The following is a 22,095-nucleotide window of genomic DNA, read 5'->3' on the forward strand; positions in this document are numbered from 1 at the left end:
ATGGGCCTGCGATGGGGCGTAATACACGAGAAAGCACTCATTTAAATTAGTGGAATAAAATATAAATCGAGGAATTTACAATGCCAGTGGGCACCATGAAAGTCTGGGAAGAATGGTGAATTTCTGGAGCAATGCATAACACCATAATAATAATAATTTACATTAGGAAGGTCAAACAGGCAAGGGCAGACGCAGCAAAAAAGAAACAAGGCGCCAAAACGCAGACAAATCAGCATGACCCCCCCCCCCACAAAGTTTCCCAGACCCTGAAGTTGTGGTAAAAAAAGGGGGGGGGGGGGGGAAGAGAAGAGGGGTGGAACAACAGTCGAGGAAACCTGAAATATCAATGAAGAGAACATGGCTGTTGCTCAAAAGGAGCCTTATAATAAATTTACAAAATAAAATAAAGGCATATTTTCAGATACACGTTGGGTGAATTCTTAGGTGGTTCTTTACATCAAAGAAACCTCATTGACCAAGTATTCGCTGTCCAACTAGATAACAGCGATGCAAGGATTGGAAAGTTCACAATACACTCTTTCCACCACTAAAGATCAGGATTAATAAAATAAATTAAAAAAAACATACAACATACCTTTTCCACTAGCTTTAAGCAGGTATGACCGTTCCAAAGTCTGAAAATAAAACGTAATGGTGGATATCTTAATTACAAGACTAAACAAAAACACTGCACCCAGTGTTTCATACAAAAAAGTAACTTAATCAAGGAAATGCTCATCATGCATTTCTACTAGTTATACATTGTCATAACTGATATGTTCATTTTAAAAGGACACAAAAGGAAGTGTAGGAAGGAGGTAGGGTTGATTAACCATTTAAGTCTCTGGGCCGAGTTAGAACTGAGGGTATCGGGATCAGTACTTTCCAAGATCAAACAAACATCTTCAAAGCTAACATGAAACATGTCTGGCCGTGGCAAGATGGTGAAACGAATAGTTCTATTTTTACTGCAAGGATATGCCACACTGGGAAAAAAAAAAAAAAAAAAAAAAAAGCTACCAAGATGGCATTTAAATGTGCAGGTGTTAGTCGTACAATAGTTTTTTTAAATTAAAAGGCAAATCATTTAATAGGCATGGGCAGATGTTTCATTTGAAGTAAAGTGTACTTGACAGATGGATGCCCTCAAGTCATAATGCCAGTCTCAGGAAAACGTGATTTAGTGGTGCAAGGAGAAGGTACCCATTGGCTTTCAACTGCTTTGACCGGGAAACAGTTTAAAATGCACAAGGATGACTAAGCAAAGGATACTGAACTGAAAAAGCAGTAGGAATGTAGTGGCTCACCAGCCGTGGCACTTGAACACCCTCCATTTTATGCAGATATGCATGCGATTAGGTACAATGCCGTTAATCGCAATGCACGAAAACCAACAGCCGAAATGCCACCCCCCCAAAAAACAACTGCCCCCACGCTATGTTGGGTGCAAACAAAATATAGCAAGACAAACCAGTAGATGAAGAAAGCAGTCTAGATTATGTATATATATGAATTGTTTCGAATAACTTGGCTAAGACAGAGCTGGCTCTACCCTGGATCTTAAAAAAATAAAAATAAAAAATAAAAATAATAAAAAAAAAAAAAACACACACACACACACACACACACACACACACACACACACACACACTCTCTATCTTGTGTTATACAGGACTTTGTACTAAAATTAACTAACTTACTGTTGGGCAGCCATTCCTCTTCATCCACCATTATTCACATTTTTTCTTCCACCCACTAGAGCAACTGGCAAACTTCAATGAGATGCAGAATTCTGTCCTTTCACAAAGAGCCATTCCCACACCCAAAGTAGTTACTTCAAAGCCAAGGATTAATGAAGCATTGAGTGCTTTCAGAAGGTTTTAATTCGTGATGGGGCTTAGCAGCTTCCAAGCACCACAGTGTAAAATTAAAGCCAGAAGACTGGCGGCTGGTGCCAGATTCAGCTGCATTGCCACCAGTTGTTTTGACAATGGCATTCATTGTAAATTCAAAGAACTCCACAATAATTTGTTGATGAAAACTAACGAGCATTTTGTTCATTTCAATGTCTTGGGCTTTTCTATGCATGACTGGAAACTATCATTTAATAGTTCTTCACACTGAAGGATGCGCTTTGTTTTATTTTTAGTTGAAACCGGTATTGGCTCTAGTGTTTGTTAGTTTTGCAGGTAAGTAAACCACCTACAGGGTTCAAAGTTGGGTCCAAGGTAGTCCACCGTTGGGGGTTCAGAGCAACCCCAAAGTTACCACACCAGCAGCTCAGGGCCGGTCAGGTGCAGAGGTCAAAGTGGTGTCCAAAACGCATAGGCTTCAATTGAGAAGGGAGTACCCCGGTTCCAGTCTGCCAGCAGGTAAGTACCTGCGTCTTCGGAGGGCAGACCAGGGGGGTTTTGTAGGGCACCGGGCGCGGGGGGGGGGCTCTTCAGCGATGCAGGCAGGCGGGGGGGGGGGTCCTCGGAGTAGCCACCAGCTGGGCAACGGAGAGGGCCACCTGGGGGTCGCTCCTGCACTGGAGGTCGGATCCTTCAGGTCCTGGGGCTGCGGGTGCAGTGTCCTTACCAGGCGTCTGGTTCTTAGAAGCAGGCAGTCGCGGTCAGGGGGAGCCTCTGGATTCCCTCTACAGGCATCGCTGTGGGGGCTCAACTCTGGCTACTCACGGGCTCGCAGTCGCCGTGGAGTCCTCCCTGTAGTGTTGGTTCTCCACAAGTCGAGCCGGGGCGTCGGGTGCAGAGTGCAAAGTCTCATGCTTTCGGCGGGAAACATGTGTTCTTTCAAAGTTGCTTCTTTGGTGCAAAGAGGTTTCTTCTTTGGAGCAGAGCCGCTGTCCTCGGGAGTGCTTTGTCCTTTTAGATGCAGGGTAGTCCTCTGAGGCTTCAGAGGTCACTGGACCCTGTGGAACGCGTCACTGTAGCAGTTCTTTTGAAGTGGGGAAACAGGCCGGTAGAGCTGGGGCCAAAGCAGTTGGTGTCTCCGTCTTCTCTGCAGGTTTTTCAGCTCAGCAGTCCTTCGTCTTAGGTTGCAGGAATCTAGTTACCTAGGTTCTGGGAGCCCCTAAATACTCGATTTAGGGGTGTGTTTAGGTCTGGGGGGTTAGTAGCCAATGGCTACTAGCCCCGAGGGTGGCTACACCCTCTTTGTGCCTCCTCCGAGGGGAGGGGGCACATCCCTAATCCTATTGGGGGAATCCTCCATCTGCAAGATGGAGGATTTCTAAAAGTCAGTCACCTCAGCTCAGGGCACCTTAGGGGCTGTCCTGACTGGCCAGTGACGACTCACTGTTTTTCTCATTATCTCCTCCGGCCTTGCCGCCAAAAGTGGGGCCGTGGCCGGAGGGGGCGGGCAACTCCACTAGCTGGAGTGCCCTGGGGTTCTGTAACAAAGGGGGTGAGCCTTTGAGGCTCACCGCCAGGTGTTACAGTTCCTGCAGGGGGAGGTGAGAAGCACCTCCACCCAGTACAGGCTTTGTTACTAGTCACAGAGTGACAAAGGCACTCTCCCCATGTGGCCAGCAACATGTATGGTGTGTGGCAGGCTGCTAAAACTAGTCAGCACACACTGGTAGTCAGGTATGGTTTCAGGGGGTATCTCTAAGATGCCCTCTGGGGTGTATTTTACAATAAAGTGTACACTGGCATCAGTGTGCATTTAGTGTGCTGAGAAGTTTGATACCAAACTTCCCAGTTTTCAGTGTAGCCATTATGGTGCTGTGGAGTTCGTGCATGACAGACTCCCAGACCATATACTCTTATGGCTACCCTGCACTTACAATGTCTAAGGTTTGGCTTAGACACTGTAGGGGCATAGTGCACATGCACATAGTGCACCCTGCATTAGAGCTGTAAGGCCTGCTAGAGGGGTAACTTATCTATACCTATAGGCAGTGTGAGGTTGGCATGGCACCCTGAGGGGAGTGCCATGTCGACTTAGTCATTTTATCCCCACCAGCACACACAAGCTGGCAAGCAGTGTGTCTGTGCTGAGTGAGGGGTCTTCAGGGTGGCATAAGACATGCTGCTGCCCTTAGAGACCTTCCCTGGCATCAGGGCCCTTGGTACTAGGGGAACCAGTTACAAGGGACTTACCTGGATGCCCATTGTGGAAACAAAGGTACAGGTTAGGGAAAGAACACTGGTGCTGGGGCCTGGTTAGCAGGCCTCAGCACACTTTCAAATCATAACTTGGCATCAGCAATGCAAAAAGTCAGGGGGTAACCATGCCAAGGAGGCATTTCCTTACAACTTCTCAATAAATTATAATAATTACATGTACCGGTATGGCCCCATTAATCCATTCGGCGTTGCAAGGGTTCGCTTACTTAGAGACCCTTCGAGATCAACTCCTAAAGTGGGTGAGGAGGCCAAACCCATTGGGAACCAGAACAAAAAAAAACAACCAACCACAAAAGAACAATCATCTCAAAAGCAGGCTGAGACACTCACTGAATCTGTTCAGTGTTTAAACCAGTTAGTAGGGCACATCACATTATTAAAAAAATGGTGTACAACATAATTCTGCATCTATATACAGTAAATTTACCCTCAGACTAGTGCGAAAGTTGCATTGGAAGCGCATTTTGTTAAGTGTGCTAGCGAAGAGGCTCATACTCAAATGACTGAACCCAGTTCTTAGACTGGACCCAGTTCTGATGTGCAACCCTCCAGTCCAATTTTTGGATTATACGTTATTTGTATACAATCTGCACCATGTACTGCGCACGACAATCATTTGTTAAAAAAGAAAAAATGTAGAGTTTTCTAAATGGCAGACAATTGCAATTACCACCTACCACTCACGACGTATTGCACTGGCCACTTAAACAGAACCAAGTTATCAACGTTTAATTTATTCTGTGTGCAGTTTAACCGGTAAGAAGCATTTAGGCATGCAATAGCCAACCTCATTACTCGCTCTAGGATTCTAGAAGCAAATGTAGGCATCTTCGGGACCAACAGACCATCTCTTCTGGTTTGTGATTTTATTTAGCATGGAGAAACATGAATAAAGTGTGATATCGTGAACTAGTACCTGCATGTAGTGTTTTATCTTCCAGTGATAACTACCGCTTGAGACAGGCGTTTCAAATCATGGCAGAATGTAGCTACGGTAGACAATTCACTTTGTTGCTGATCTCATCTACAACACCATAGGACGTTGTACTTAACTTCTCACCCGAGCAACCGTCCAAATTGTCTTAACCTTGTAACCACCACTTTTAAATAAATATGCACAAAGGTTTCTTTCTACAAAAAGAAAATTACTCTTGCCAGCAGAACTTTGATATGATGTTGGTCTTGGCCCGGTGTTTCCATACAAAATTAAGCCACAGTATTAAAACCGTGGGGTTTCCATTTGGCCTACCTTAGTGAATGTATAGAGGGCGTCTGACGGAATTGATATAGGTAGTATGCCATGAAACTCACTCAGAGGAAGACACTAGAGTAAATTACTTTCCAATTCTTTTCACTTAAAGCTCTAATGGCAGGTGGTAAATTCCCCTCAGACAGGCACCAGAACAAAAAGGAGTACTTTCCATGACAGTTCACTATCGTCCACCTCCCTCGCATTAACACTGCTTTAGTGGATGAATTACAAGTTTAAAAGGTCTGTGGATCTTCTTGTGTATATATGCTGCATATGTAGGAGTTTGTATAAACCAATATGAATACAGTAATAATGGGCTATAAAATACGTCTCCAGCAAAGCTGGTGATAACACATTTGCAGGTTCCTAAATTTGTGAACTCTACTTTACCTTCACATAAGGAAATTTCCATGTAACAAACGCATACGTAGGCAGTAAGGGGTAAGATATAAATGCAGAAAAATTAACAAGCTGCTTAACAGGCACTGAGCTTTTCCTTACCTTGAATCCAAAGTAATTGTAGGAAAAATCCCGATCATAGATAATGGCAGAATTCAGCCGCTGAACCAGAAAAAGAAAAAAAAGCACAAATGAACGGTTGCATCTGCATTGTATAGACAATTGCAAACCAATAAGACACTTAAATACTAGTAAACCTTTGTACCACAAAACATTTGTAAGGAAAATGCAAACGGGACCATTTATCACGGACGGAGACCATTGTGTTGGTGGGGAGCAATAGCATGCAAGTTGGGTGCACCTTGAAGCATAATTTACATTTTTCAGATACCTCATGTCTTTTCACTAAGCTGATTTTCAACACTAGTCTTTAAGGTGAAGTGGTAGCTTAATAGCTGATCCGTTGGCCTGTGGTAGGACATTGGTCAAAGAATTATATGCATTCTTCAGTCTTAGCACGCACACTAAAACAAAGCGAATACAAGAACCCTGCTCTTGGGGACCTGTCAGTTATTGGGCGATGTGCCCGCACGGTACAGTTATCATTGGTGTACCACAGCAGTTACTACCGGTATGCTGTAATTAAATAAATTAGTCTTTTGGCACTTTACTCAAGCTGCCAGCAAAGTTGATGAGTTAAGACTTACTGGAGGCGGCGACATTACCAACTCCTTTACAATACAACTGTTGACAAATAAGAGTGTACAGCACTTGCTATTACACAAAAATAGCAAATACAGCAGTTAAAACTATGATAGACTAAAAACACAAGAGACAGGTTAACCTCTTCCAGAGCAGAAAGGAGGTCACCAGAGGGTGTTTATAGCACCTAATAAAGTATGGGGCTGAAATATGTTAGGTTTCTAAGCTCACACTTGCTATGATGTCAAGGTTAGTGTCAGCAAAGTTCCTGAAAACTGTGCAATTGAGCAGAGGTCAATTCCTGAGCCAGGGTAAGGACACAAGTGGCTCCGCAATTAGGATCCGTAGGGAGCAGGAAAGATGTTTGCTAGGACCAACAAGGATGTTCCCCTGGGGATGCAATTTTTCAAAGCCAACCAACGCAACCACTTCCTGCTGGGAATTGAGATTTTGGTAAGGATACTAAAAGCCTTTAAAGATAATGCAGAGAAGCGTCCCAGCTAGCAGGGTGGTTTAGTGGTCTGGATTCAGGGTGAACAGGTACCATGAATCAAACAGCTGGAGTGAGTAGGAAACCCCATCTAGTCCCAGTGGAGATAGGTGGGGCCACATACAGGCTTCCTAAGCTACCAGGGAAGACCAATGAATCTTCCAAGAAACATTACAGTTCATTGACCTCTAGCGATGATTTCGTGGTCAGACTATTCTCCTTGGGTATTAGGGCCGAATGGTTTCTGTGGCTCCTAGACAACTTGGCCAGAGCGGCGTTCTGCGAGTCTTTCAGTCAGGGTCACACTCCTTTCTAGGTAGTAGTTTTCCCTTTCTTCCAGTCAGGGCACAGCAGCAAATACTTCTGCATAGTCCAGAGCTGGTTCCCCGTACTTGAAGAGAAATAAGCACTAGCAAAGTTCACTTTACTGGCAAACATCTCTACAACAGGGTAAGACACTCAAATTTAGATACAGAACAATTTCTTTAAGCGAAGTGCGTCCGTTTATTATGGGCACTTTCTGGAGCCACACCCAGTGGTCTAGCTGTGTTCACAAATTGAAATCTACCTTCAATCAAGAGAAAGCACAACATGGGCCTTTTGTCTTCTTGTGCCCCAGGCTTTTCCAGTGGTAGCCTAAATAGCTGGTCAGACATAGCCAAGCTGTTGTGTATTGAAGCCAAAATACTGGAGCCACAGTGCCCTAGTCACTAGATGATTGTTATCACAATGTAGGAAATGGAAAACGTCAATTTCAGTGGAGAGCACATGAACTGATTCGACTAAGAGCAGATGACTTATACCACCTACTATCCGAAACAAGTACATTACTTAGGAAAGGGAGGTGGACAAACGACAAGCAGGAATATCACACCCACTGTAGGCCAAGTCATCCCAGGGAAGATCTTATGCATCTTACTGTACCAAGAAGGGCACCTTTACTCCACCCAGAAGTCTGGTGACATTTCCTGAAACTACATACATTTTACGTGAAACATTCAGTAATAGTGGAGACAAGACCACCATTTACAGTGTGAGCAAGTCCGATTATGCAGAGGGCACCAGTCAGCTTTCCTTAATTTTTAACTGGAGATTAAAGTAAAAAGCATGTATCCCTGATACTATGAACAGTAGTTGGTCTATACCTATTTGGGTTCAAGGGGTAGAAACTCAACTAGGAGGTTGAGGTAGACTGTTAGCCCGCCCCCACCTTTTTCAGAGCTGAAACTTCACTTTCCATTAGATGCACCTGCAGTGGGTACAGGCACACATCTTTTCCAAGCTATATCCAGACCATCTGTCTGGTAAGAGCAGAAACTCAATGATGCCAAGCAAGGCATTTTGTATGGTGTACACTAATGTTTCAGTTACCATTTGTAGGGCACTGTAGAGTTTTCAGGGTCTGAACTGTTCTGGGATCATCAACGGAATGTGTTCTTGTTGGACCTGGCCCCTTTTGCAGGGTCATCCCCAAACTTTTAGCCTTCTGCCTATTTTTCCTGACACTCTTTGTTGGCTCTTGGACCTTTATCACTGATAAAGTGCAAGTCATCTCCCTACAACTTGGTGTAATTGGCTTACACCTGATTGGCACATTTAATTTACCAGTAAGTCCCTGGTCCAGAGGTATCCCCTATACCCAGGGCCTGTAAATTAAATGCGACCTGTGGGCCTGCAGCGCAGCTTGCACCACCCACAGAAGTAGCCTTTCAAACCCGTCTCAGGCCTGCCGCTGCAGAGCTTATGTGCACCATTTACTGTCACCTTAACTTGGCAACTCAAACCACTTGCCAAGGCCTAAACTCCCTTTTCGCTACACCTGTTAACCCCCCTCAAGGCCCTATATAGCCATATGGGCAGGGTGCATTGTATGTAAAAGGTAGGACATGTCTTGGTGTACTACATGTCCTAGTAGTGACATACAGCCTATTTAGCGTCGCACTACAGCGAGTGCTGCTACTCTCATAGGATTGCATTGGAAATGCCCCGACATGTCTAAGTGGTATCTTCTGATCTATGAGGGGTGGCATAGGCATGTTTGGTATGATTGGAATGGTAGTGAGAAATGCTGCTTACTGCTGTAGGTGGATTTTTTTTATTACCATTGTAAGAATGCCATGTTTAGAAAGTGGGCATTTCTCTGTGCTTATAACTGGTGCTTTTGCAGCCTGACTCCAATCCACATCTGGGGTAGAGTGACAGCTGGGCTTTGTGCATACTTTTCAGATAGCCATCACACAGGGAGGGGGTGAGGTGAATAGGGATACATCTGCATACTACATGGTCTTCCTGGGCTGGGAGAGAAAGGGCACACATGCATCTGTAAAGGCTGTGCCCTGGCCTCACACAAAGGGTTTGTTTACCCCCTACTGATGACTGGAGCCAGTGTTGGAGAAGGTGACATTCCTGAAACTGGTTAGTGGTTTAAACTACCTCCCCACCTTTGTGGAAGCTGAAGAGAATGAGTATAAGTACAGGGGATTGTCCCCCCACATGGGCATTGCACTTTAGCAACCCGAGATCAAACCTCTGCCAGACGGACTGCTGGACTACACGAAGGGCTCATCCGGGCTGCTCTTGTTACCCTGCTGCTTGGTGGCTCCAAAAGACTCATCAGGATTGCTTCTGTTTGTTGCCAGCCTGCCCCTGGTGCCAGGAGGAACCGCCATCTGCTTAGTTGTGCTGGCCTGAAAGCCTTTTTGTGCCCTCCCGCCCCCTTTTTTACTACTTCCCTAGGAGTCCAGCAAAGGGAGGACACAGATTGCAGCTCCTTGGGTTAGTCTGTACACTGTGCTAGAGAAGCGCCATACATTGGTGCAAGGTAGCGAGTGAAAAGCACTCTCCTAGCTATCCCCATAGTACAGGTGAACCACCTCAACCTGCACTCTGTAGTGAGGGATTCCCCCTCACCCCACTGCGAGGTAGACACGATGTGCTTCAAAGTTGCCACACTGCAGTAGGGAGAACCCAAGACCACTGCGTCACAAGCTTCCCTCAGAGGGGAGCCATCAGCTGGATCCACCGGCCACCTCCCTCAGCTCCGACAGCCTTCCCAGAGCAGCCGATGAGAGAAGCTGCGCTAGTCTTCGGGGGCATTGCTGGGGTAATGAAGCCACCAGCATTTACATAATTCCCTGCCCTGGGGTTGATGTGTGTGCAAATACTGTTTGAGGAACCTGCGACACGCAGTAATGATTCTTCCATGGCGTTTTTCTCCTGACATGCACCCAATGGGAATGCTTCATTTTATGTGCATTCATGAAGTCTTGGCATGTCTGATAATGTGTTTAGTCTAACGTGCATTTTGGGCGATGACCCGACTATTGCTTATGTTGCAGAATTTCAGTAACCTAGGTGTTTACTTGACTACTGCTTGCTTCCACGGAGTACTAGTAATCAGTGGGATGTTCTGACAACTGCTTGTGTAGCAGGATATTACTGAGACATGTTTTTGGTCTAATGGTGTTGTACAATACAGTTTTTTTTTATAAAACTTGGAGTCTCTTTTGAGGTTTATTTATTGTGTCACTGGTTTTAAGTGTGTTGTGCAAAAGCTTTGCCCTTTGCCTCTGGTGTAAGCCTGATTGCTTGTGGTAAGCTACCAAGGTGGTGAGAAGGGTTTATACTGGGTGTATACCTATCTTGCCCTCTCTAGAGAGGTGGCCCCTGCCTGCTGAGGTGCCCATCCTAGCCAACCAGATACCCCATTTCTAACAGTTCTATATAATGAAGATCCCTATTTTACAGCTTTAGTGGGATTGTTTGCAGAAAATGGCATGAGGTCACTCTAATCTGTCCAGTTCTAAGGGGAGGAAAGAAACATATGCAGGTGATAAGGTCCATTTAGCATATACTGTTGGGCCCTTTTTTTTGGCTAATATGCATTTTTTGTATTGGTGGGTACTAACAAAGCATCACATAGCTTATGGCTCGACCTACATCTTTGTTGGCCAAGACAATGTCAAGAGTCTCTTTGGAAATCATTGGAGAGTGGCGTCCATTGAGGGGGTTGATGTAGTTGTACAGGTCTTCCATCACATCTGCAAAGAGAAAGTACAACAGATTAGATGAAAACCTGCATTTCTAGGTAACAATGTATACATAACAGTGCTGCTAAAAAAAAAAATGAAAATTGTCAAAAGCTTAGCTCAGAGGAATGCCGGGTGCATGAGAGGAGCCCTGAAACTGGAAGAGAGTTCAAGCATCTCTAAAAGCAGAACAAGCAATATGCAGAGAAATCATTTATAATTAAATACAATTTTCATTTACAATAATTTTCCCTCTAAACCCATTAGCAATGCTGCGCAACCAAACAACCCATAATGAACTCGACTGCTTGCAATTTGCTCTCAAGTGGTGAAACCACAATCTACTGTGGTTACTTTGAGAAGATAAGGCTTATATATATATATATATATATATATATATATATATATATATATATATATATATATATACACACACACACACACGTCACCCCAGTGGGTAGGATTCACTCCTCCAATACAGAAGGGTACCCTTAAGAAACCCTTGCCTCTTAGGCAAACTGGTAACACAGCAATGTGCAGGAAGAAGAAAATGTGCACTTTAACGTCAGCAAGCACAGGTAAACAATTAAAAAGGACAAAATTGCAGCAATTCTTGCTTTACAGCCATGGCTCCAAAGGACGTGTCTCCTTTATTGCATTGTTCAAAACACCCATTACCATTGTTTTCATCAGCGGCCCTCAGAATGAGGAGTCTTGCTGAGCAATGCAATGCTTAGCGTCTTCATCCCTACACAGCAAAGTTAGCCTGTGCTCTGAAGGACACACTACATCCATCTGCAGAGTGCAAGACTTCATATGTCCATGTAAAAACATTTGAAAGAATCTTACCACTGAATATCTTCTTAGTTTCCTTATGCAAATTAGAAACCGCAATCCTTGCCGCCAAGATGGCATAGTCTGGGTGTTTGGTGGTAAGAGTGGCAGCAGTTTCTGCTGCAAGGGTGTCCAGTTCCACAGTGGTGACCCCGTTGTACAGACCTTGGATTACTTTCATGGTTATCTGCGCCTAAATAGGAAAAAGCTCTGCATGTTATTCCAGTATTTTAATGCACTGTTGTACTTGTGGAGCATTTTTCATACAGGGTTGATTAAATCAGATACTTTTTGAACCTTGAACCCCCCTTCCGTCCCCAAAGATGAAAATCGACACATTGAGCACATGGCCAGATTTTATGTCTGCGAGATAACTGCTATTGAATGCAAGTAACATCTTTAATGAGAGGTATATCAGATACTCAATTTTCTATTAACTGTCAACCTGAAAAGGTTCTGCCGCGTCCCAGCTGACTCAAACAAATGTGAGCGTCATTGGCATTAGAACAGGAAAACAAGATTATGTTCACCCCTCTCCAGTTCATACATGTGCCATTTTGTCAAATATGACTATGCATTTGATTTTTTTATTTTACAAGCAGCCAACATATGATTGTAATGTTCAATACAAAAACAGATTGTCATTTACATACACTTTTTCAAGACCTAAAGAATGTCAGTGTTCAAATGAAAAGCACCACAAGAAATAAGTGTGAAAACACCTGTTAAGAGTGCTTCACATTTAATCAAGGCTCAAACTGAACTGTTACAATTTGTTTACTATGATGTGACCCGAGGGTTAAAAATAAATAACTCGGTAAGGTGTATAATTACGTCACAACTATTACTCAAATTCGTCAACAGGGACGTGTTACTAACTTTTGGAATCGACAGGTGTGCACCTTTTATAATAGGAACGAGAGTCGTTGCATTGCTGGCTGGGAACAAGTTATTCCCTGAAGGACATTAGATTGGTTGTTTGAACTTAAAGGTCATGCTTTCATTTTTTTTTTGATAAAGAGGTATTCTAGATTTTTAATAATTCAAATTTTTCTTTATTATTTTACACAATCATGGATTCACTTGCAACATGCAGACTATGTGAAAAAAGACATGATCCACTCACCTTCTTCCTCACCGATATAACCCGAAAAGTCTGCCTTCCTCCTTTCCAATCCACTGCCACCAGAATCATCTGCGGTGTCCCCCAGGGATCCTCCCCCAGCCCCACCCTCTTCAACATTTACATGACCCCACTCGCCAACATCCTCCGACCACACGGAATCACCATCCTCTCCTAGGCAGAGGACACCCAACTCATTTCCCTCACCCGCAACCTTACCACCGCCAAACCCAACCTCCACGCTGCACTCCTCGACACCGCCACCGGGATGACTGACAACCAACTCAAGCTCAACTCCAACAAAACCGAAATAATCATTTTTGGACCTACAAAACCATATGGGATGACCTCTGGTGGCCCACCGCCCTAGGGCCCACTCCTACACCCGCAAACCACGCACGCAACCTCAGCATCATCCTGGACCCCTCCCTCGTCATGACCCAGCAAACCAACACTGTCACCTCCTGTTTCAACACTCCTCACGCTGAAAAAAAAAACCTTCAAATGGATTCCCATAGAGACCAAAAAGACAGTCACCTACGCACTCAGCAGTAGGCTAGACTACAGTAACGCCCTCTACGCCGGCATCACACTCAAACACAAACTCCAGAGAATCCAGAACCCAGCCGCACACCTCATCCTGGATCTCCCTCGCCATGAACACATCCCACCACACCTCAGATCCCTTCACTGGCTCCCCATCGACAGGAGGATCACCTTCAAAATCCTCATCCACGCCCACAAATCCCTCCACAACGGCCCAGCCTACCTCAACCAAAGAGGTAACTTCCACACTCCCATCCGCCACCTCTGATCTGCTGACCTCGCACTCGCCACAGTACCCCGCATCAAACACACCACAGGAGGTAGATCCTTCCCCTACCTCATCCCAAAGACCTGGAACTCCCTCCCCACTGACCTCCGCAAGACCCAGGACCTCCTGCACTCCAGAAAAAAAACTGAAGACATGACTGTTCGAACAGTGACCCCCAGCGCCTTGAGGCCCTAACGGGTGAGAAGCACGCTCTATAAATTATTTTGATTGATTGATTTTGGAGCACACTGGGCAATGTGGTACTTAGAATCCGCACCCTTATGATGTCAGTGCGTGTTACTTTACAATGGCATTTCTTGCAATGCGCTATATGGTACTAACAAGCATATGGCTGGGTCCAAACTGGGGTGGCATGGTGAGCAAAAGAACGATGGATTAAACCCAGATCTGAGACTGGGGGTGAGTGTTTGCATTGTTCAGCACTCCGGTCCATCATCCTTTTATGTCACTATTAAGCTTACCTACAGATTGCTAGCTGTAACTTTAGCTTCTATAAAGACCCTATTCTTCAAGCCCTGCTGGGTGAGGTTTGTGCTTTACGAGGCATGATCAGGGGTTTAGAACACACTAAGTTAGGGATTCGGGTAACACAGCAACTCCTAGGAGACATTCAACTTACTGGGTCAACAAAGTCGAGATTGAGTCCATAGCAGAGCTTCTGAATTCGGGAAGTAATTTTGTCAAACATGACACGCTCCCCACGTCCATCTAAAAAAAAAAAAAAAAAAAAAAAAAAAAAAAAAAAAAAAGTTTCATTAAGTACTTTGTGATTTTAGTATCACAAGTAAGCTGCAAATAGTTGGCAATAGACACGATAATTACCATAGATATCGGGGGGGAATAAATGCAGTTATGTTTTTCAATGAAAAATTGGATCCATTACATATTTACTGCTCATATAGCATTAATGACTAAAGTCCCAAGAGGAATTAGGCCTCCTCAGCTTGGAGGTAGGGCAATTGGAATTATGAGATTCAGTGACGTTTTCCAAATAATTAAGGATTTGTCACAATCCACCTTCTGCATAGTTTGCAAGGAAAATATTTCTGGCTCAAACAGATCCAGTTACTAAAAACTTGATCACATATGTCACTATGCAGTGGCTAGTTACCTTTGAGTTGCTGATAGCTGTACTTGATGTGAATCTAATCGAATGAGTTGAAATCTTTGTCCAGTGATAACGTATAAAAATACCATAGTGATTAGATTCAAAGTGTGCCATATTAAGTTGCATAAGTTGACTGACGGATAATTAAGTTAGGCCTGCTGCATAATTTGGTCCTCTCCTGTCAGTTCCATTGTCACTGGTCAGACAAACTAAGGCTGCACCAACAGCAACAAATGCTGAACATGAGGATAAAGCAAAAAGTATTTAAGCGGTGATAATTCTTGTAAAATGTCACAACCATCACTTTGGCCTACAAATTAAATAACTCATGATCAAGACTTCGGTAGACAGCTAGTTAAGGCTCTTCCTACACCATAAGTATTGCGCCTCCACTACAGGAGCAGACATCACTGATCTACTGTTGTAAGGCACCAGGTTTTTAGATGGATAGATATGTATTATTCAGGCTCAAATAAACAAGCCTGTTACCTTTCAAGTTAAGCAAGGGCACCCTTGAGTCCAGCATTACCATGTATAACATTTCCATTGTAAAGGCACAAACCTTCCAAAGTACAAGTCAGGATGACCATGATAGACACCAAGAAGTGATTGACTGATGTACCTTATACTTGAAACAAGGTTACAGCAATGACCCTTGGTCACAGGCCGACAGAAAGCAAACTGGCACTCTATATTCAGCTCAGGGAAGTTTCACCACAAAGAAATGCCCCATTACCCCAGATGTAAACCAGAGATTCATGACTATGGCCGATCCAGAGATGAAGGGTGTTGCAGACATATGCAGCCAACAATTTGTTAAACATTAAGCATATTTTTTCCCCAGTAGAAGTAGCACATTTGGTGAAACGCTCAAAAGAGCCTGGGCTAAATAGGGGAAAATGCTACTTACAAAAAGAAAAAAAATGTGTAAGACGAAAAAAGTGCACCAATAAAGCCGAGCGCCTGCTTCACTCAAACTGCAATAAAGTAGTCATGAAAAAAAGAAGCAAATGTTCTCTTGACCGCTAAACTGAATTTCGCTGTCCGGCATGTCAGGAGACCAGAGAGGGTCACTTTCAGACCACCCAGTAATATGCCAGTACTGCGCATAGTTCTACTGAAGTGAGGGACATGGACCAACGGAGTTCAGGATCTGATGTTTACTTGGCGCATGTTGGTGGCTACTGATTCAGGAACAACAGGCCCACATTTTAGTACCCTCCAGCGGGATGAATGTAATCCTCTTCTACACTGGAACCAAATTGTAAAAATATCTGACGAGTCGAGAGCTGCGCGATTTTTGCAGTTTCTTGCCGCTTAAGGACATCAGTAGGGTCTCCACACAAAGTAGTAACTCCATACTGCGGATCCCATGATTTCCGGAGGAAAAAGACGTTGGGAAAAATCATTTTTAAAAATCCTATGAGCCGGCGAAGGGCAAAATTTTGCAGTAAGGTTTTGCAGAGTTAGTCTAAAGAATGTAGTTGTGGTCGAGCAGTGCGCACCCCCCTGCAGAAGACGAGAGACACCTTGGAAGGCTCCACCGACCCAGACGGTACCGCGATGGAGGGCCCCTTACCAGCTGGGAAGCGCAGAGCGCGTAACATGGCCTAAAAAAGGCAAACTGGCCAAAATCCAGGCTGCTTCTCCAACTTAGATGGTCCGTTTTATGCCAGTCAAGAAACGTTTGGCTTTGTTGAAAACAGAATAGTTCTAGGGATGCAGCATGCCTTTAACCGCTTCTGTGCCTTGGACGAGATGATCTCGTCCAAGGCTACAGTTCCCCTGTGCCTTGGACGAGATGGCACAGGGGAACTTGGGGGCGCGCTAGCGCACCCCCCCCCCCCCCCAAGTCGGGGATGGAAGGGGAAGACCTTCCCCTTCCACCCCCGACCCCCCCCTGTGACGTCAGCGCGCGCTGATGTGTCACAGGGGCCTCCCTCGTCGCGCTGGAAGCTCTGCTTCCAGCGCGATTGAAAAAGAAATGCAAAAGCATTTCTCTTTCAATCGATGGGAGGCCCGGAGGGGCTTCAAAGGGAAGGAAAAGTATTTCCTTCCCTTTGAAGTCCCTCCGAGGGTTTCAAAAGCCGGATTGCTTGCAATCCGGCTTTTGAAACCCCACTAGACACCAGGGATTTTTTTTTTTTTTAATTGAAATTGACAAAAGGGAGCGACCCCTTGGGCAAGGGTCGCTCCCAGGGGGGGGCATATTTTCGGGAAGGCCTTTTCTGCCCCCCGGGGGGGCACAAACCTCTAGGCACCAGGGACCATTTTTATTTTTTATTTTTTTTTTCATTTTTTTTTTTTGTGGGGAGCGACCCCTTAGGCAAGGGTCGCCCCCCTTAGGGGAAAATTATATTTTGCCCATTTCTGCCCCCCTTGGGGGCAGATTGGCCTATTTTGATGAGGCCAATCTGCCCCCAAGGGGGGTAGAAAACACTAGACACCAGGGAGTTTTTTCTTTGCGTGAATTTCACGCAAAGGGAGAGACCCCTTAGGCAAGGGTCGCTCCCTGGGGGGAGGGCAATTTATTTTAGGCCATTTCTGCCCCCAGGGGGGGAAGAAACCTCTAGGCGCCAGGGCAAATTTTTTTTTGTGTTTTCTTTTTTTGTTGTTTTTTTTTTTTTTTTTTTTTTTTTTTTAAGAGATGGGGAGCGACCCATCAGGCAAGGGTCGCTCCCCTGGGGGGCAAATTGTATTTAGACCATTTCTGCCCCCCTGGGGGCAGATTGGCCGATTTTAGGTCAATCTGCCCCCAAGGGGGCAGAAACCACTAGGCACCGGGGATTTGTTTTTTGGCGCCAATGTCACGCAGGGGGAGCGACCCCGTAGGCAAGGGTCGCTCCGGGGGGGGGGGGGGGGGGGGGGAGGACAAATTTATTTTAGGCCATTTCTGCCGCCCCGGGGGACAGATCGGCCTATTATTAGGCCGAACTGCCCCCAGGGGGGGCAGAACCCTCTAGACGCCAGGGCAAATTTTTTTTTGTGTTTTTTTTTTTTGTTTCTTTTTTTAGAGATGGGGAGCGACCCATCAGGCAAGGGTCGCTCCCGGCGGGGGAGGGTGGGGGGCAAATTTATTTTAGTGCATTTCTGCCCCCCCCCCCCCCCTGGGGCCGGCTGAGATACAGGCCAAACACCACAGGTAGGCACCTTGCAAAAAACACCTCTGTTTTCAGTGAAAAAATATGTTGTGTCCACGTTGTGTTTTGGGTCATTTCCTTTTGTGGGCGCTAGGCCTACCCACAGAAGTGACGTACCATTTTTATCGAGAGACTTAGGGGAACGCTGGGTGGAAGGAAATTTGTGGCTCCTCTCAGATTCCAGAACTTTCTGTCACCGAAATGAGGAAAAAGTGTTTTTTGGGCCAAATTTTGATGTTTGCAAAGGATTCTGGGTAACATAACCTGGTCAGAGCCCCGCAAGTCACCCCATCTTGGATTCCCCTGGGTTTCTAGTTTTCAAAAATGCACTGGTTTGCTAGGTTTCCTCAGGTGTCGGCTGAGCTACAGGCCAAAATCCACAGGTAGGCACTGCTTTTTATAAAAAAATGTGATGTGTCCACGTTGTGTTTTGGGCCCTTTCCTTTTGTGGGCGCTAGGCCTACCCACGCAAGTGAGGTATCATTTTTATCGGGAGACTTGGGGGGAACGCTGGGTGGAAGGAAATTTGTAGCTCCTCTCAGATTCCAGAACTTTCTGCCACAGAAATGTGAGGGACATGTGTTTTTTTAGCCAAATTTTGAGGTATGCAATGGATTCTGGGTAACAGAACCTGGTCCGAGCCCCGCAAGTCACCCCTCCTTGGATTCCTCTAGGTCTCTAGTTTTCAGAAATGCACAGGTTTGGTAGGTTTCCCTAGGTGCCGGCTGAGCTAGAGGCCAAAATCTACAGGTAGGCACTTCGCAAAAAACACCTCTGTTTTTTTCCAAAATTTAGGATGTGTCCACGTTGCGCTTTGGGGTGTTTCCTGTCGCCGGCGCTAGGCCTACCTACGCAAGTGAGGTATCATTTTTATCGGGAGACTTGGGGGAACATAGATTAGCAAAACAAGTGCTATTGCCCCTTGTCTTTCTCTACATTTTTTCCTTCCAAATATAGGAGAGTGTGTAAAAAAGACATCTATTTGAGAAATTCCCTATAATTCACATGCTTGTATGGTCACCCCGGAATTCAGAGATGTGCAAATAACCACTGCTCCTCAGCACCTTATCTTGTGCCCTTTTTGGAAATGCAAAGGTTTTCTTGATAGCAATTTTTTACTCTTTATATTTCAGCAAATGAATTGCTGTATACCCGGTATAGAATGAAAACGCACTGCAGGGTGCAGCTCATTTATTGGCTCTGGGTTCCTCGGGTTCTTGATGAACCTACAAGCCCTATATATCCCCGCAACCAGAGGAGTCCAGCAGACGTAACGGTATATTGCTTTCCATAATCTGACATTGCAGGGAAAAGTTACAAAGTAAAACGTAGAGAAAAAATTGATGTTTTTTTCACCTCAATTTCAATATTTTTCTTTTTCAGCTGTTATTTTCTGTAGGAAACCCTTGTAGGATCTACACAAATGACCCCTTGCTGAATTCAGAATTTTGTCTACTTTTCAGAACTGGTTAGGTTTCTGGGATCCAGCATTGGTTTCATGCCCATTCCTGTCACTGACTGGAAGGAGGCTGAAAGCACAAAAAAATTGCAAAAATGGGGTATGCCCCAGTAAAATGCCAAAATTGTGTTGAAAAATTGGGTTTTCTGATTCAAGTCTGCCTGTTCCTGAAAGCTAGGAAGCTGCTGAGTTTAGCACTACAAACCCTTTGTTGATGCCATTTTCAGGGGGAAATCCACAAGCCTTCTTCTGCAGCCACTTTTTCCATTTTTTTTAAAAAAACGAAATTTTCACTGTATTTTGGCCAATTTCTTGGCCTCCTTCAAGGGAACCCACAAAGTCTGGGTACCTCTAGAATCCCTAGGATGTTGGAAAAAAAGGACGCAAATTTGGCTTGGTTAGCTTATGTGAACAAAAAGTTATGAGGGCCTAAGCGCGAACTGCCCCAAATAGGCAAAAAAAGGCCTGGCACAGGAGGGGGAAAAGGCCTGGCAGCGAAGGGGTTAATAGTGGCTAGGGTAAAACCAATATCTTGGCATGTGTTGCAAACTTCCAACAAAAGTAGGACTGTCTAGAATTACAGTACTGTGGCTTCAGATCCTCAGTTCCCCCTTGCACAAAAGTGTGTTTGCCGACAGCTTGGGTGCCAGGGTCTGGATGCACACCCGGCTCACGGATGCTGCCGGTGGGGAAGGAGCTCATGCAGCCACTTTAATTGCACAATGAGGGTCGCGGGTTCGCGCCAGCACAAAAGAGCAACCCCCACCACTCAGTTACCATCTTTACTTATAAGAAAAAGCGTTACTGCGTCCATTCTAACATTTAGAAAAGCTTGTGGTGGGGCATGATCACTTATAGTGGTGCAGTGTAAATGTTCGCACTCGGCTTGTGATCTTGGCCACCTTCCAGAGGATCCTCTGTTCACATCAGGCCAACGCGCCAAACTGGACAAAAGCCAGACCCGGGAGCAGGGGCTGCAGCCGAGCTACAGCGAACCCCAACCTTAAAACAAACTTTAAAACCAGCGGGCGAGATCGGGCCTGCCACTGAAAGGCCCTGGACCATATGAGTATTTTAAAAGTCCAGGGAAAGAATGTCCATGCTCAGACATTCAAGTGGGATGAAAAAATAGGGGGGAAGGGGCCCCCTCAAAGGGCCGTGGCTGATGTAAATAATGGTGTAACTTAAGAGACGCAAGCTAAAAATCTGTGCTTAGCATAGTGCGCCACCTTTACCTATTTTGCTGCTTCTTTCTGTGGGTGCATCATCCATACATTTAATACAACAACTGGCATTACACCTACAACAAGCTGCAGCTTTGCCAATGCTTGCTATGTACAGACGATAAATGAGCAACAGTGGTGAATGGAAAAAAAATCATATTTGAAACGCTTCAATTCTGAATAATTACACTAAAAGAACGGTAAGAGTCCCAAGTCACAACAAAGGCAGTGAAAGGTGGCACTGCTGCAATTAGCCCCCCCAACTAACGGTGAAAACAAAAGAATGACAGCCCACGAGAGACCCGGCTCAGCATCTCCTTATTGGCACGGCCGCCGCTGAGCACCGGCAGAACCCGGCCCACTTAAAGCCCTTTCCATGCTCAACTAAATGTTAGGTTTAACAAAGAGGGCGCGGGAAGCTGACAGCTAAGGGGCAAGTCCACTTAAACCGGGGAGAGGAAACGTCCCAGGAGTAGAGGGGACGGGGGGGGTGAGGGACGTTTAAAATGTGGCTCCCCACAGAGGCCAGGCCTGGGCGGGAAGCCGGTTGTCTTTTGAATCGCCGAGGCGGTTGGCCCCGCGCGCCCCTCCCTGCGGCTCGCGACCGAAAGGGCGGGAAACCCTGCGCTCCGGCTGGCCGTTTTCTGCGCGAGACACCCCCCTCCCCCCGGGGCCGTTTGCTGCGCGAGACACCCCCCCCCCTCCTCCCCCAGGGGCCGTTTGCTGCGCGCGCCCCCCCGCGGCGGTAGCATCAGGGGACCGGGCGGCCGCTCACTTCTCTTGACGACGTGCATGTCTGCGGCGGGCTGCTCAGCCGGGGGTGGAGAGGCGGCGGGAAGCGGGGGCTCGGCACGGGTCTCCCTCTGGCAGCAGCGGAGTGACTCGGCCCGGTCGGACGGTGGTGGCGGCGGCGCTATGGCGTCTGTCGCGCAGGCTGGCCCGGGGTGAGGAGTCTCTGGCCGGCTCCCGCGCAGCTGTCACCACACGCCTCACAACAACCGACTGAAGCCGGCTCCCGCCAAAGCGCGCAGCAAAATTGAACAGAGAAAAGGAGGCGGACACCCGCGGACGTCAGCCCCGCACCACGGCCTGCGTCAGAGAAATACCCGCCGCCCCGACCCTTCGCGCACCGGCGGGGAGGAGCCGCGCGCGCCGCCGCCATCTTGGAAGGGCGCCCCGGCCGCCGGCGCTCGCGGGACACCGGGATGCAAACCCAGCAACCGGGGGCGCGGGCACCGCCCCAGTCCAGCAGCCGCGTTTGGAAACCTCTATAAACATCGCAGGGCCCCTTAACTTTGCAGAATTTAATTTTATATTTTCCAACCACGGAAAGGTCTAACAGGAATGGATTTGAAGCAGCACATTTACTTCA

The 22,095-nt window shown here is 46.1% G+C and overlaps 1 protein-coding gene across 1 annotated transcript in view; it reads right to left on the reverse strand.

The window, feature by feature from the left end:
* RRM1 (ribonucleotide reductase catalytic subunit M1) overlaps positions 1-21,800 on the reverse strand; it is a 41,439-nt gene extending 19,639 nt beyond the window's left edge. Inside the window, exons 1-6 of the mRNA XM_069203703.1 lie at positions 21,499-21,800; positions 14,413-14,501; positions 11,851-12,028; positions 10,913-11,013; positions 5,884-5,943; positions 596-635 (exon numbers count right to left, since the gene is read on the reverse strand). Coding sequence (XP_069059804.1) covers positions 596-635; positions 5,884-5,943; positions 10,913-11,013; positions 11,851-12,028; positions 14,413-14,501; positions 21,499-21,517 — 487 coding nt within the window. The 5' untranslated portion in view covers positions 21,518-21,800. The remainder of the gene's footprint in view (positions 1-595; positions 636-5,883; positions 5,944-10,912; positions 11,014-11,850; positions 12,029-14,412; positions 14,502-21,498) is intronic.
* Positions 21,801-22,095: the final 295 nt, after the last annotated feature.

This window comes from Pleurodeles waltl, chromosome 8 (genome assembly GCF_031143425.1).
Source record: "Pleurodeles waltl isolate 20211129_DDA chromosome 8, aPleWal1.hap1.20221129, whole genome shotgun sequence".
NCBI classification, from domain to species: domain Eukaryota; kingdom Metazoa; phylum Chordata; class Amphibia; order Caudata; family Salamandridae; genus Pleurodeles; species Pleurodeles waltl.